Here is a 17,381-nt window from a genome sequence, read left to right as displayed (position 1 = left end):
GTATTCACAAGTCACTCAAATGTTAGAGCTTGTATTATGACCACCAGTGGGCAATGGATTCCACAGAACTGATCACTCATATTTACATTTGCAACTAAGAGTACTTCTTAAAAAGGCTTCAAAATTGCACTGCCACAACTGATAAAAATACATAACTCAGCATAAGAACAAAAAAACAAAGCCTGAAATACATGACTATTCATGTAAAACTGAAACTTAATTAAAAGTAAGGCCATATAATTGCAAGATAAAAACAAATTTTTATGAAACTAAAATGTTTTGATCAATAATGTTTCTTTTTTTTTTTTTTGTTAAATTTTCAGTGGTTAAATCTTATATCATAAAAACTGTGCACCCTAAAAACAAGTTTGATACTTTCATATTTTGAACCAGTTATATACATAATTGTTTATTTACAATTGGAAAAAAAAAATTAAATATCTAAATATACACTTTTCCCTGGAAAAAAAAATTATATTTCTTAGGTGTGATGTTTAACTATATTGTATGTTTTATCACGATAACTGAAGTATGTACACAACTTCCAGTCTATAGCTTGTACATTAAACATTATTAATGGTTGATTGCACAACTTAAACATCCACTACAGATTAAAAAAAAAACCTGCAACAAAAAATAAAAGTTCTTCACTCAGCTACACTGAAGAGTCTGCACATTCAAGTACATTATTATTATACAACACATACGAGAACACTGCTGAAGACTAACGTTGTACGCATTTAAACACTTAGTCAGACATGCCAAAAAAAAATAAGTAACAACTCGTAACTAGCAGGTAAAGTATATAAAGGAACAGAAAAAAATGCCACGAAGCACATCACGATATTTACTACGTGTCCAGGTCATCTTCTCGTTGGCTGGAGAAGTACGAAACCAACCCACCAAACTCACCCCCACCCTCGTCGTCGTACGACTTGCTGTTGCTACCGTCAGACGGCTGTATTTGGTCCGACGAGGCGTACTGGTCGGGGTACGGGGAGCTCTGGTAGGCAGTCGGGGGGAGGGCGTCGTCTGCCGTGGACAACGGAGGGGGAGCGGGATAGGCTCCGTAGTGGTAGCTGGGCGGAGGGGGAGGGTGGTACGAGGGGTACGGCGCGGGTGGAATGGCCGCCCTCGACGACTGCTGCTGTGGTTGGTGGAGGTGAGAAGCAGCCGTCGCCGGCGACACGTACTGGCTCGGTTGTTGCCGCACCCCGTCGGGGCCCTGCAGGGGATACCTGACGAGGGGCGGAGGAATGGAGGAGCCGGGCGACTGGGGCACCGTCATGGCGGGGCGGGTGTACGGAGGGGGCGGGGGGGTGTTGCGGCCCGTCTTGCCGGACAGCGGACTGCTCGACGGGGCTGGCGGCTGATGCAGCGGCGAGCTGCCTCCGGTAGATGCGTTCGAAGCGATCGCGATGGGCCCTCCTCCAGAGGGAGACGGGTCCAGAGGGTGATGGGAAGTGTGGTACATCTGAGGTGGTTGACCGGCCGCAATCTGCGGCCTCATCCTCATCTGCGGCAGTTGGTTCATCGGGGGCCGCCCGTAAAGAGGGCTGCCCGAAGGGGAGCTCGTGAGCGGCGGTGGCGGCTGACGATACGGCGAAGGCATTCGTCCTCGCGGCATCGAGTACTGCTGCGTCTGGTTGAGCTGTCCGTTGCCCCTGCCCGCGCCGGAGCCTTGCTCGCCCATCAGAGGCGGACCACCGAAATATTTGTGCCCCATGGCAGTGGCAGCAGCCGTGAAACTCTGTGCAGACACCGGCTGCGACTGGAGCATGCGAGTGATCACGCTGCCCGTGGACTGTGGCGGCGCAGGCTGAGGGTGAGGTGGGATCTGAGAGTGAGGAGAAGGCTGAGCCTGGTTCTGAAGTTGAGGTTGGTATCCCTGCGGCATCGAATACCTTTGCAAGCCGTCTGGAACGTTGCCCACTATGCCCATCTCGCTCGCTGCAGCTGCGGCAGCTGCGGCCGCAGCTGCCGCTGCTATCGTGGCCTTTCCACGTCCCCTGCCCCTCCTCTTCGGCTTGATGGGAGCGATGGCGTCCGACATGACTGCAGTGATCGGTATCTCACCTTCTTCCAGTCGGTGCTCCACTGGAGCGAGAGGCAGCTCTCGGACAGGCACGTGAGGAGGATGACAAGTCATTGGGAAACTGGGTGGCGCTGGCATGGCAGGTGCTGGTGGCTGGATGACGACAGATGCAGTCGGAGCCTGTACGGGCACCACAGGGCCAGTGTTTCCTAGCACCGCCACCAACGGCACCTTGGGCAGTGTGTCTTCAGAAGATGCTTGTGCTTCCTCAAACTGCTTGGCCAGCTTGCCGAGCTTCTTCTGTTCTTTCTTCTCCAGCTTCTTCTGTTCCTTTTTCAGCCGCTTTCTCTCCTCTTTAGCAGCTCTTTTTGCCTTCTCTGCCTCCTTAATTACAAACAGCTGAGCTTTTTCTGCAGCTAGTACAGCGTCCTCCTCTTCTTCTTCTTCCTCCTCCTCCTCTTCCTCTCCTTCTTCCTCCAATGCTTCTTCCTCCTCCACCTCCTCGCCACCATCATCATTATCATCATCCTCGTTATCCTCATTGAGCTGCTCTTCTGCAGCAAGAGCTTCACGCTCCATTTCCTGCAGATACATCCTTTCTTCTTCTTCTGCCTGTGCTTCTATTTCTAACATTTCACGTTCCTCTTCGGTCATGGATGGTATTCCATCATCTTCCAACTCTTCTTCTTCGTCCTCCTCTTCAACCCCAGCAACTTCTTCTTCAGATTCTACTGGTGTTGCTATACGTTTTACCCTGATTGTTTTTACAGTGCGCAGTTTAGTCTTTTTTTCACGTCGCTTGACAGGCCTCTTCTTTTTGGTAGTTTTGGATTTTTTATCTTCCTTGGCCTTCTTTTTTGATGGTGGATTAGTGGTCACAAACTCCTCTGTGCAAAAACAAACAAAAACAATTACGACCAATACTTGTCACCTTTTAAACAATGCCTGAACACAAGCTTTTTATTACCAACTAGCAGAGCCCAGGGGTGTAACCCACATTAAACTAAATTATATTAAATCTACATATTCCCCAATAACCTTCCACAACAAACGGTCTATTTAACAATTTAATGTTTTTTTATTATTATTATTACAAAGTAACTATTGGTTTAGAGCTTATCTGTACACAATGTTAGCAGTCGTTTTATGTTCTGGTAGCAAAATATTTTCTGGAGTTCCAACTTGTGATAAACCAACATATAGTTGCCCATGATAGAAACACTCTTTTTCGTAAATAAATGCCAACCAATGAGAATGTTTGTACCCGAGACTTATTAATGGTCAGCGGAAATGAAGTTTTTACAGGAAACTGGAGCCCTTTTAAATCACATCGGCAAGTCCGCGGGGATCATTGGAATCCTCGGGATGTGTGCCAACTGGCCGGCTGCTGGGCCGGTGAGGATGGTCACCACAATTAAGTTGTCTTTCAAGTCTTTTATTAGTAGCCTTATGCCATTGGACGTATTAGGTGGGCTTAAATTTCTTAAGAGCATGATAGGCGTACCGATTTTCAATAATAGTTGGTGATGTGGCAGGCCAAATGGATTCAGTGAATTTAAAAATTCTTGTGGATAGTGGACTACATCCTCGACATTGCAAACTGTGTCAACTGACCTTTAGTTTTTTATTTGGCCGGGAACGTTTTGCAGAATTAAGATTGTTGACTTCAATGAAAATGTCGTTAATAGGAGACACTAATGTCCTTGAACACAGCCAATGAAAGTCTCTATCGAGGAGTGTTTCAAGGTCAGGAAATACTGCATCTATAAGATGCTGTAGGCTGTGAACTATTCGACCTAGTGTCTCATTTAGTGCGATTTCAGCACCGTTAGTGTTCAAGTTTGGAGATTAAAATGCTACTTATCCAAGGTTGAGCAGTTGTTGCGGGAAATCATTATCCATGTTTCCGCTAAGAAGGGCTCTCATGTTTTGTTCGCAAATTCAGTCTTTGAATATAACTCCATAAGCGAGGTGATTTGAAGCATGCTTTAATCATGTCTGCATGGTTGTTCACTGCATGATGTGGGCGTGATGTCATTCGTGAGAGTTGCGAATTTATTTTAAGCATGTTGTCGTTATTATACAGTTACAGCAACTATAAGTTTACACAAACCTAAGCATGTTGTAGTTATTATACAGTAACAGTAACTATAAGTTTACACAAACCTTGACACAACACTTTACACAAAACTTGAATAAGATAAATGTTAAAAGTAGAACATAACCTAAATGAGTTTTCAAATTAAAACAATGTCTGTCATAGATGTACTCGCCCAAGCACTCCATAATAATTTAACTATTCATGGAGATATGCATAGATAAAACTTGAAAATCTCATCTTGTAAAATTTCTTTCGACTTTTAACATAAAAACAGTCTCTATGTCTGGAATATCAAAATTAAGATTCAACAATCCCTCACTTAGCACGACATCAAATTGCGTGAATTCATTTAGCACGATGATCATTTTACTGTCCCAGTCTTGAATAGCATGTCTGTAAATTTAAGTTCGCGCTAAATCCCCACAGGCAAAAAAAAGTCAGGAATGATGCCACGAAGTCTGCTTCAAATTGGTAAACAACAGATGTACAGTGGCTTACATTTAGCTATACTACAGGAAATGAGAAGGGGGGGGGGGGGGGAAGAGATGTGTGCGCTGGTGACTATGCTATTGGCTGTTGTACAAACATCAGCTATGGCAAGTTCAGTTACAGCTTTTGTTTTTACGTCCATGCGTATGCCGCCAGGCCGTATCGTCGTTCGGCCACAGACCGGGCCATTATACGCGAATAAGCACTTTAATTTTGGAGTACATAAGCACCTATCTCACGTTAGTCATATTTGTCGTATTTGTCATACAAAGTATTTGATGGTAAGCTTATAAAGATAAATGGTGACATATTTATAATTGAGTGTTATACTACACATTTATATTACGTAAAGAATATTTCCCTACACATTTTGGAACACATTACGTAAGTAAATTAGTCTTGCTATTTATGGAGACTAATGCTTCAGAATACGCAATTTCGAATAGCACAAACAATTTTTAGGAACGCATTAGTTGTGCTAAATGAGGGATTGGTGTATGTGGTTTCGCGGACATTTTTGTACAGATAAGTTCATTTTTTTTTGCTATAAATTTTATTTCTTTATTTAAAAATGTTGTGTGTTATGATAATGAATGAATACTAAAATTTTAAAAAAACAATTCTTAAAGTTTAAAATCCATACAGAAATACATAAAATGAGTAATAATTAAGACAAAATGCTAAAAATTCAACAAGTAGCAACTTTAGTTGTCATGAAGTAAACATGCACCATAACGGGTAAGAAACCCAAGTTTGAATTGGTGTGCCTGGCGATAATTTTAGAAACTGTTATTTTCATAAGTTGTGTGTTATGTGGAGTTCGTTGCATACCTGCAATCCAAACGTATTGTGCAAAATTTTAAATTTTTTTTTTCTTCACGTTAGAGTTTTTTTTAGCCTGGATAATTTTGTCTATTAGGTATAGAAATGAAAGAGATGGTGTTGCAATAAAATGTAAGGTTTTGCTGGTGTTACAATTCAAATTTACTCACATACCTATATGTTCTAGGAGCTGTTGATGTAATGTAGCGACAATGCAAGCTATGTCCAACACAAACTGTCACAAAGTAACAGATAAATCTGAATCGGTATACTCTCAGTAGAGTTCAGCAAAATCGGGAACAGCAATGATTACTCACCTGGCGATTCTACACTTTCCTCAAGATCATTTATATTTTCCATTTTCTGATCTTCATCTTCTTCTGCTTTAACCACCTCTTCATCCTCCTCTTCGTCTTCCGGTGCTGCCACAAACTCGTCGTCGCTCTCTAGTTTCCGCTGCATGGCCTTCAAAATCTCCTGAAACCACAAACCCAGGTAAAGTTTCATGAAATTGCCCACTCAGCAAATAAACCAAGCCTGCATGTAACATTATGATGACCGACTACAAACATACACAGAAAACTCACCTCCTCACTGTCAGACCCGACTATCTCCTGGTAGTTCATCTTTCTACCTCTGGTGCGAGGCATATCAGGGACATCATTAACACTGTCCAGTCCTCCGTACTTCACCTGCAGCAAGGGAACAAACTACCAATTACTGAAATCAAGCTTACGACTGAACAGGAAGCATGCAAGCAGCATTCAAACAAACTTACAAAAATTGCGTTAAGAAATTCGGAAGATCATGTTGCACTTTCACTCCTTGTGTGACATTTACAAGAGTTTACCACCTGCAAAGAATTATCTTTCTCTGGTTGAAAAAAATTCAAAAACTTTCAATTCACAAATTAATATTAACATTAACTGAGCACAAAAAGATAATTACATGATAGGTACGTCTCCATAATGGTTATTTTTACTACAGTAGAACCCCGATTTAACGAAGTGCTATGGTTACCGAAAATGTTTACTCTAAATCGATGTTTCGTTAAATCCGATTTACCGATTTTCAATGACCCCCGCACTCATAATCGCGTCCCTACGTTTCCATATCGTAGACAGGGTTGACGGCGATATCTTGTGCTGCCGTGCTATCTCAGACTTTGTCAACTTTCCGTCTTCAATGTGTTTGATCTCGCTCGTACGGCCCCCGGTTCGTACGAACACCTCAGTCGTACGTACAGATTTTCAGAAACCGTGAAAAATTAGGCAAAAAAATATATGAAAAGTGTAAGAAATACGTTAAAGTTTATTAAAATACAGTCGCAACCTGCAGCGTTTATAACAAATACGAACTACATACACATTGTGTCACAGTAAAAAATTTTTTAAAAAAATGGCCGCAAATTGATGGAAATAGCGCGCGTACGCGGAGAAAGGTAATTAATTGTACTCAAGTCAGCTGTTGTTACGGCGTGGCGTAGCCGCCGGCTGGCTCTCTCTGTTCGCTGAGCTGCGCATGCGCTGTATAACTCACTCAACTCTCTGCCCAGACTCGTGACCTTCCATCAGCAGCCAGCCAATAGACGCGAGCTTAGCGGAAAAAAAAAATAATAGCTCCACCGCCCGTGTCCCAGTTTTGTCCAGTTCTAATACCAGTAACATAAACGAATCGTCAAAAAAACGTAACAAAGCCGATATCCAAAAACAGTAAATAAAGTCATGTACAGTAGAATCCCGCCGATGCACACGGCAGTGTCTAGCTGAGCTCGGCGTTTCCACTATCGCACGAAAAGCCGTCTCAGCTGCCATGTTATCTTACCTGCCCGCACACACGAAAAGCCGCTGTGGTAGCTTCTACCGTCCGGCCAGGCTGGCGGTAGCGGTGGCTTGACGTCATATGACGTGACGCTTACCTCTCCCATCCCCTGCTAATTCTTCAAGGCTCATCCCTCCCAGAGCTACAAACCATGTAAAAACACCCCCCCCCCCCCCCCCCCTTTTATCAACTAACATTTCAACACATTCCCTCCCTTATTACAAACTTCTGCGTGAGAAACTGTCAGCATCCTCCTCCCCTCCCACACCGCGTGCGACAAAAGCCAGGTTGTATAGTCCATTCTCGGTAAAATAAATATTTTTATGGGCTTATACGACTGTCCTTCGCCGTTAATAAATACTTTATAAGTTTAAGTTATTATGATACAATTTGTTTATTAGTCACACAGCAGTTTCTGCTGAAAAATCACTAATACCTCGAATTTTATTGAATAGAAAAATTTAGCAGGGCCGTAAATATATTTATTTTAATGCATAGTTACTTTTCCATCTGCATTCCAACGTTTTTTTTTTTTTTTCCCCCGCTGCGAAGGGACGTGAGAAAGATAATTGCTTGAGCTGTCAAAATAAACATCGTTGACGGCAAGGGCGGGAGCGCATCCTGTCGGTCTGTCGCTGTGATTATCTACTCCAAAACATCAAAGTCCGAACAGCACTTATAAAAAATGTATTCCAAATACTAAACACCCGCACAAAGCTCTTACTGAGAATAATAATGGCGTATTGGTGTGACGTGGTCACAAGTTGAAGAAACCTGGAGGATGGGAAAAGGAATATTTGGAAACGTGTGATTATTGGCTATGCGGGCGTGATTGGAAGATAACGTGGTGAGTCAAGCCATGGTCAAGGAAGGGGGAGGGGGATGCGGACAAAGAAACCCTTCATGACGTCATGTGTCGCGGACAGTCTATCTGTCCAGGCGCGCGCAATGGCACGCACCTACGCAATTCAGTTACAGCGCCCGGAGTTTTTAAGCAATTTGAACAATTTTTTTTTTATTTTTTCGTGATTGGACAGATGATGCAAAGGCACATATGTATTAATATATAGTACCTCCATTCTATTACTGACACCACAGAGTGTATTTTTTTAATAAGTTTCCGTTACAATTTACTTTCATTTTTTGGAAATCTATATTATTATTTTAATAAATTGGTGTTTTTTGATGGTTCCTGAAAACCTTTACGTTAAATCGCTGTTTTCGTTAAATCCGTGTTCGCAAAATCGGGGTTCTACTGTAGTTTACCTGCAAGAAAATAATGTTCATATCCAATAGATTTAAGGTTCTTGCTACTAGAATTGACAGTTTGTATTTAAATGCTGTGTACCCTGTGGTTCAAATTCTTGAATTTCACTTGTATTTAAAAAATAACCAATGAAAATAATTTTCCTTTAATTAATGCTAACAGTTCATGAAAAAGTAAAAAAAAAAGTTGGAAATCATTGTGTTTAGAACTTTTAATTTGCATCTGTTGTGTATACATTGTGGTTTTATAAGTGTTTTTGTAAAAAAGTTTTTTTTATTATTTAAATTTTTTACATGCACACCAATCATAAGACTTTAATGGTGGGCACAACACGTAAAGACAAGTACAACGTAATCACTGCAAAGGTAAGAACTCCCACCATCATCGGTAACACAGCAAGCAGAACAACTGCAGGTGGCCAACAAACAACACTAATTCAGTAATAAAGACAAACACAAAAAACACAAAATAACATAACAGGACACAAATACTGCTTATTCATAATTGCTAAAAATAACAGACATGGTCTTAAAACTAAGCACGATAAAAAAAAAAATTTTGAAGTTTGCAATAAAGTTTATTATAATCTATAATGTAATATAAGCCAAATTCTCATAACGATGCTTGTGTTTGTCTACTCCTCAGTTTTCGTAACGGCTAACTATTTACGCTACCATAATTTTTTTTTTTATTTATAGTATCTACAATTTATTTATTCATTTGGAAAAGAGTTATTGGTTTTTTTAATTAACTTTATAAGTATCATTAATTTTTAATATGAATAGTGTGATTGAAAAAAAGACGTATAGACCTAAGAGGTTAGCTTTATAAGTTTAATTTATTTTTTGTTTGTGAACACTGTGATTTGAAATGCCAAAAGGACTTACAGAGTTGTGTGATAGACTTCAGCGTAATTTATGTTTGATTGGTGTTTTTTATTACTTTTTTTTATTTTATTCTGCTGGTGGTAGTGATTTAACATCATGCCTAAAAATAATATAAAGGCACAAGCAGATAAGAGGTATTATCAAATGCAACGTGAGAATAAACTGCTGAAAGAGGTGCCAAAAAGTGCCAGTGGACGGATGCAACCATAGAAGTCGCGGAAAAATGAATTTTTTTTCTTTTGAGATAACACCTGCTTCCTTACTATTCTCGATTATTATCTCTTGTTTGATAAAAAAATACTAATAATTTATCTCTACCTATACACTATACCTAATAAGCAAGGTTTCACTTCTGTCGCATGTGGACTCCACGCATACATTTTTTTCTTATGTTTTTGATTATGAGTTCCTGTGTATTTATAGTTCACAAATGACAAACTCAACAGTGAACATTGGTATACGTCAAACTCAGGAGGTATTCAATGCAAATATTCTCAAGCAAACAAGAATATTCATTATTTTTGTTATTTCAAAGCGTTAGAATTCGATGTTGAATTGAATAGGAATAAAAAAAACTATTCGTATTCCAATACTGGCAAAGGCCTAATCAATTCATTACAGTACAACAACCAAATTGCATGAGCATAAAACAAAGAATTGTTTGGTAAAGTTTCGCGAATCCCAAAAATTTAAAAGCTGGCTAAATACTGTACTCTAACTTCAGTGCAGAATATTGCCATCACTTCAATAAAAAAATACTACCCTAATAGTTACCTTTCGCTTCTTTGGCATGTTTTCCTTACTACTATCTGCACCAGATTCATCATTGTGTTTCTTTTTCTTCTTCTTAAACTTGCTCTTGTGGCTTGACTTATGACTGCTACTTGATTTTCTGTAATGTAAAAAAAGATCAGACAAAAGTGAGATCTATTTGCTACCAAAAATTTCAGCAAAAACAAAAAAATTCCGCAACACAACCACAGTGACACTTCTCAGGGTAAAAATAAAGGGTTTTGGGGTGGGGTTGTGAAACATGTTGCCAGTGACACTTTTCGAAGCTATACGTCACACAGTTAAGGTATGCGTCACGCGCTGGAAATGTTGGAATGTTAAGAGGAGAGGAAGCAAGACAATTTATCTGGGAGGGATAAGCTTTATTTAGCCTTGAAGAATATAAACCAGGAAAGGGATAGGCCACATGATCCAATGCTGCCGCCGGCACGTGCTAGCCTAGACAGAGAAGTTTTGCACGTGCCGACTTACGTCACAGAAGCTACCATCGCTGCATTTTGAAACGGAATGTGTGATTTTTATTTTCTATACGATCATAATTGAGAGTAGTAAAGCCCACATAAAATATATGCTATGTGTTTAAAAATAACAAATTTAATATGCTTCAACTGTGATTTTTTTTTTCAATTTTATTCTGATTTATTTTTTGTGTCAAAATTTCCAATGTATCGACTGATCCTGAGAATGTTTTCGTAAAATCTCTACCTTCATTAAATCTGGGTTTGTAAAAGCAAAGGTATAGTGTAATGTACTAATTTCTGCAAATCATCTGCAATTGAAGCCGTTTTTTTTTGTTAACCCCAGGGATCACACAGGCTGACATTTCTCAGAAGAAAAAGAGAGTCACCTTCGCTTGCTGCGACCCCAGGTTTCGCTCTCTTCGCTCTCCGAATCAATGAACAGGCGACGAGTCTTCTTTCGTTTGGGGCCGTAGTCGCTGTCCTCGCTGTTGTCATTGACTGGAAACACAGGCACAGTGGTCATGAGGACGCAACCACTCGCTGAGGAAGCAGACACCACCCCCCGATCCAACTTACTGAACTCCCTGTCGATTCGCGTGGTTCTGGCGCGGGCCGACCTTCGCACCGGCTGCGACCTGCGCTTGGACCCTCGTCCGGCATCCGAGTCATCGCTGTCCGGTTCTTCCTCCTCCTCATCCTCCTCTTCCACCGAACTGGAAGAGAATATCGATAAAACACTCCTGGACCTTGACAAAACAACCAATAATGAGAATAAGTGTGAACCTCGTCACCAATGCACACTGGTAATTTTATTTTGCGTTTGATTATAATTTTAATATAATTTTAGTACATACATTTCATATATAATTTTTAATTTATTTTATTTTCAATTTTTTGTTTAAGTTACAAGATTTTAATCTCGTCAAGTTGGTAAACAGTTTGAAACTTGATGTTAATATTCATCTACAGATTTTAAAGATATGTCATTAAAATGATAGAGGATTTTAATGCTACATAAAATTTGGTAGGAAATAGACTTCAGTTAATAAGTTTATATTTACAAGTAGCTCCGGCTCGTAGCTACGCTTAGACCAAGCGTGATGTCACAACGCATCAGCTGTGAACTGCGCTGCGCGAGCGAGAGCGAGTCGACTGAAGCCTACTGACTGGTGTGGTCACGTGCAATAAGTTCGCGCAAGAAACAAAAATGCAGGAGAGCTGGTGTAACAGATTTGGAATACGTGTTTCTGCATGTAAATGTGGCAGGAGGCACGCTTTTTGGTACACGTGAGCCGCGATGGCACACAATTTGGACAGCGCCAACTATGACACTACAAGTAAATTACGTCTACCATGTATCTGTAGCACCGCTGAAGAATTAAGACCCAGACGTTTGATTTGTCTATTTGCACGCCCTAAGTCACTAAAAAAACTAATGTACATTTTATTTGCGGCCAAAGTATTTTTTTTTTTGTGAAGTAACGTTGCATGCGGACAAATTTGCGAAGAAGGTTTCGAAACCATTTCCCCACATGCGAGTAACTTTTTTTAGCTGAGCTATTCAATTGCTGAGAGGAGTAAAAAAATTTATATAAATCAAAATATGCAGGTGCTTAACTGATATAACTTTCTTGAATGTGAATAGAAATTCCCAGGCGTTAGAAAAAAGAAATTTAAACTTTTCTTGTTTATGATTATATTTTACGTAGCATTTGTTTTAGAGGTACGCCAATTTTATTTAAGTTTTATTGGCTTTATAATGTAATTTTATATGTATCAATTTGTAGTAATTTACTAAATGTTCATGCTTCCAGTTTACTTGTAAGTTTACTTATTTGTGTGGATAGTTTTAGAAACTTTTATTTATCACCATTTCATTGCCAGTTTGTGTTAAATATAATTTTAATAAGTTCATATTTCACTTTGCAGTTAAAAATAAATTTGGGAACTTTAATACTATTAATCTTATTTTTCCCCTTCGACAACTTTGTTTTCTGATAACTAACATCTTTGATTGTGGGAGAGCATAGTTTTGGTAACATGTGATTTTATGAATTATTTTAATAAACTTTAAGAATATGTTTAGACACGTAAATGCTATTCCCAGTGAGGTATCAACAGTTTTGGATACTGACTGGAAGCAAGAAGTAGCCACAGGACAAGCAATCAAGGAAAGACATTTATGATCCCATAAATAACTGACCAGGAGTCCAGTCCTTTCAACTAAAGAAAATCAAATATTTACTACGCTATAGATTAATGACCAGTAAATACCACTGCTATCACTTGAGCTTCCTATTACATCATTGGTTGAATCAGACAATTCATAGAAAATATATATACCGTATTGGTCCGAAAATAGGCCGACCCCTTCTACAGCAGACTCAAAATCAGGGAAAAATAAATTTTAACTAACAAAAATGATTATCAGCAGCATATTACCACAGTAAAACTTCAACTAAGTTAGTATTTACTGAACTGACAAAATGTGTTATCTTACTTACGAAAATATATAAATATATATAAGCTGTGTTTCCGTTTATCTTCACATTCTTTTGTAGTGGTGACAACATTTTATATGACAATGGCTACATTTTCTAAGTTCATAGAAATTGTGACGTAAAAACATTTACCGTTACGTTTAATTTTGACGTAAAAAAACCCAAAATAGTTTCATGTATGTGTTTAACTATACTATTTTGGCTAAGCTCCATTATAGGCTGAGTCTAGATTTCAAGGTTGACAAAACTGGCAAAAAAAGGTTGGACTATATTCGGACCAATACGGTAAATTTGTATAACCTACCTACATTTGTATAACAAAAGAACAGATAGGCCACTAGGTAACTAATTCACAGAGGAAAATGGACAGTCGCACAAGTATTCACAGCTGGCAACTACGAGTACTTGTGATCCTGCTGCCCTAACCTGGTGCCCTTGAAGTCCTCGTCGGAATCCGCGTCGTCCTCACTGCTGATGTCCAGGCTGTTCAGCCGACGGTGCTTCTTCTTGCTGATGCTCACGTACTTGGGCTTGACAGGCGGGATGTACCCCTCTTCCTCCTCCTCCTCGTCCTCGTCTTCGTCCACTTCTTTACCGTCCTTGGGTTTCTCTTTCTCCTCCGCTCCTTCTTGCCGCTCCTCCGCCTCCTTCCCGTTCGTCAGCTTTGGCCTCGGCTCCGCCTCTGGCTCGGACTTCTCTGCGTTCACAATGTTGGCGATGTCCTTGCCTCTCCCTTGGTTGCCGGCACCTTTCACAGCTTCCAGCTCATCCTGACGGCACATCACACATAAACAAAGCAATTAAAGCTTGGTTCTTTCTTTTTTTCTTGTCTCATACACAAGGAGGTCATTAGAGACAGATGTATAACGTACACGTCAGGGAATTCGGGGAAGGAATCAACCATAGCCCATAGCAGGGGACAAATACCACTGTGATGATTAAAGAATGTTGAGAATTTTCTCCTATAAAATAGTTAATTAAAAATAGCATTTAACAAAAAAAAAAAAAGAGTTGACATCATACTTGACCAAAGCAATACAGAGAAGATAAAATTATTTATTAAGAAAAGAAATATATGTGTGGAAATAAGCTTCGTCAAGTGCATCTGTGAAAAAGACGTTTTTGATTGTAACTTGTGGTCCCATGTTTGTATTACAACTGAGTGTTGAACTTCGTGAGTCATCGTGTGATTCAGCATTAAGGATTTTGCAACGCAGAACTTCCGCCCGGACATCAAAGCCCAGACCAGATCATCCTACATCCAGAATTGCAGTCCAGAGTCTTTGGCGCAAATACTTTTAGCATAAATAGCTGGCAAAATTGAATTTTTATGCAGTATGGATAAAGAAAACCAAATAGAATAAACAATTGAAACTTTTTTGGTTTAAAGGCAATGCTCGTGGCTACTGTATTGTATGGTTTAAAATTCTTTCCAAAAAAAATTTTTTGATATTATTTACCTTTTAAAATCATAAAAATTCTGAAGATTTTAATCCCCAGGTAAAATTAAATAACTTTTTCTGAAATAAATTAAACCAAATCACAAAGCAGCCAGTAAAATTGACTTTAAAACTAAGTTACAGTTTTGTATTCCATTTTATTCTCCTTATCCACGATGCACAAAAATGTTAAAAATGCAACTTTGCCAGCTAATTATGTGAAAAGTGTGCTATATATATATATGATTCATTTTGTAAAAGTTCAGCCAATCAAAAAGTCAGCAAGTTTAAGGTAAATATAAAGAATGACCTGAACAGGACATTCACACTTAATGGTCATAATTTCAGTAAAGTATATATGTATGAATATTTCTTTCATTTTCTTAGATTTTTGGATACTCTATGACTTATAATGACTATGATAAATTGAACGTGTTTCATAGGTTCGGCCTTTAGTACTTGAATTTTGATTAGCTTCACAAAGTAAGGTATACCACACGCTAGTAGACTAGAATGGATGGGCGTATGCAGCTTCTGCACAAGCTGCAGGTGATACACCACCTGTATGGCCGAGTTGATGAGGTCGTCATACTCGCTGAAGCGGTAGCTGAACAGAGCCTGCCTCCTCTCCCTGAGCTGGTACACAGGCTCAGACTCGTCACTCGACGACGTTCCAGAGTCAGAGGACGACGAAGACTTCTTCTCCTTCACCTCGGAAAAGGATTCAGCTGAGTACAGAAAAAAAAAATATATTACAAACAAAATTTCGAAGCTGGCGGTTCTCAATTAACTTCAATATTCACATGAAAACCAGGTATAAGAAGCTCCAGAAGCAACGTTAACACTACAATATACTACTCTTTTCAAATAACGTATTATTTCAGAGTTCCTTTTTATTCTAACAACTTTCTTAAAAAAATTTTTATTAAAAATATTTTATTTAAAAAAAAATTACAAATTAATTAACTGTATGTCCCTATGCAGCGGTTCATCACATGCAAACAGTTATGAGACACAAAATAGCTCAGAATTCAGAAGATTACACCAACACTACTGAATCATGATCAAAAATTTATTAACCATCAAAGGAGATGAAGTGTTAATGAACATTCCTAATATGTACTTAAAATGACAAAAATCAAATAATCACTGCACAAAAACCAAACAGACACAAAGCTTATCAAAACAACATGCATAAAAATTTGTTCACCACATCCCAGACATCACTATCGGTTTCTGACCAACAGTTAACAACGCGACGGCGACTCACCCTCACTCTCCTCCTTGTCCTTGTTGGGCAACACGTTGTCGAGGCTAATGCCCACGTACGCGAGCCGTTTGCGCCGCAGTTCTTCGTTTTCGCGACGCTTGGCGCAGCGGTCAAACTCGCGCAATCTCTCTTGCAGGTTCAGCAGCAGCCCCGTCTGCACAGACATGACACGTGAAGAAGGCGAGCTCTTCTCCTCTGGCATTTTGTTTTGTATTTTCTATACGTAATTTTTTTATTGCACACATAATTCTTTGATAATTTTTCTGGTATCAGCACCGACTGAATAACATTTGTTATTTGCTGTCAGAAATTTAAAAAAAAAAAGGGTAAAATAATTAATTACTTTTGATCATGGTTAGAACTGTGATCACAGCTTATTTAAATAAATTTTAGGACAGTCATGCCGTGAGGAGACATGATTTAAAAACTGAACTCCATACTTAAGTTACCAAGAACTATATAAAAAATCCATTATGGAAAGGTTTGATACTTTTTAAATAACGCCACCAAAATCTAACACTTGCAAACATTTGATACAATAATTACTTAAGGAGTACTGGCGACAAAAAATACTGGAAAATTATGAAGGTAAAAGTGTGACATAAAACTAGAAAAAGTTTATTGCAATTTAATAGTGTAATAAGTTTTGATTTTTAAAAGAAAATAGTAAACAATCATCGCAAAAAGAGAAAGCAGTAGTAATTACAAAAGAAAAATGAAATAACCAACAAATCATTAAAGACCAACAGCCATATGCAGAGAACCTCCTATTGTTTTCCATTTGGGCTACCTTACAGAAGGAAGGCACCATAAAGTACAGTGCAGAGTCGCTAAAAGCTGGTTCGCTCCTTTACTTCAACAAATAAAGGCTAGTCTCATCCTAAATAGCGAGGAAAGCTGAACATACAAGAACATTGGTGATTTTACAGAAAAATTATGGTTTTAAGCTGTCTACCTGAAGAATTAATGTAGTAAATTATGAAAATGTAATAATGAAATTAAAGTGTGTGTCTTCTACTTTGCTAGGAAAAGCAATTTGATGGAGATTTCTGATTGGAGTGTGGGAGGGAGGAGATAGTTTGATTAAACAAAAAAGCAGTTGAGAAATAATTAATATTAGTAATTAAAAAAAATTTCAGAATTAATATATTTAGGATTAACCAAATGAACACATTTCCACCCCGATAATAACTCAATATCACCCTGTCCCTTGTCGTTACCTCAAGCAAAAATACATGTTAAAAATACTAATTTCTCCCCTCTAGTTCTAGTACACACATAAAGAGCTGTTGTTACAGTTAGACCTACCACACTAAACAACATTTATTTCAGTTGAAATAAATTCATAAAATAGTTAAAGGATTTTATAGCAACCCTGTTTCGTTAATTTGTATGTGTATGCACCCTGAAAATATGTAATGTAAAAAAAAATTCTTTCCTCACTTACCATCATTTAACAAGCGAACACAGCTCAGTTCATTCAGTTATTCGTAGGA

General features: G+C 38.9%; 1 protein-coding gene across 5 annotated transcripts in view; it reads right to left on the bottom strand.

Annotated features, from left to right (window-relative positions):
* Nucleotides 1-292: 292 nt before the first annotated feature.
* Nucleotides 293-17,381, bottom strand: part of LOC134543092 (uncharacterized) — a 54,461-nt gene continuing 37,372 nt past the window's right edge. For all 5 annotated transcript variants that reach the window (XM_063387873.1, XM_063387874.1, XM_063387875.1 and 2 more), the window contains 9 exons: nt 15,886-16,039; nt 15,177-15,343; nt 13,603-13,946; nt 11,252-11,388; nt 11,062-11,173; nt 10,197-10,314; nt 6,035-6,139; nt 5,765-5,924; nt 293-2,922 (listed from right to left, as the gene is read on the bottom strand). In XM_063387873.1, coding sequence (XP_063243943.1) covers nt 851-2,922; nt 5,765-5,924; nt 6,035-6,139; nt 10,197-10,314; nt 11,062-11,173; nt 11,252-11,388; nt 13,603-13,946; nt 15,177-15,343; nt 15,886-16,039 — 3,369 coding nt within the window. In that variant the 3' untranslated portion in view covers nt 293-850. The remainder of the gene's footprint in view (nt 2,923-5,764; nt 5,925-6,034; nt 6,140-10,196; nt 10,315-11,061; nt 11,174-11,251; nt 11,389-13,602; nt 13,947-15,176; nt 15,344-15,885; nt 16,040-17,381) is intronic.

The sequence above is a fragment of the Bacillus rossius genome (genome assembly GCF_032445375.1).
Source record: "Bacillus rossius redtenbacheri isolate Brsri chromosome 9 unlocalized genomic scaffold, Brsri_v3 Brsri_v3_scf9_2, whole genome shotgun sequence".
NCBI classification, from domain to species: Eukaryota; Metazoa; Arthropoda; class Insecta; order Phasmatodea; family Bacillidae; genus Bacillus; species Bacillus rossius.
Note: the sequence above shows the minus strand (reverse complement) of the source record. Positions and strands in the feature narration are given on the sequence as shown.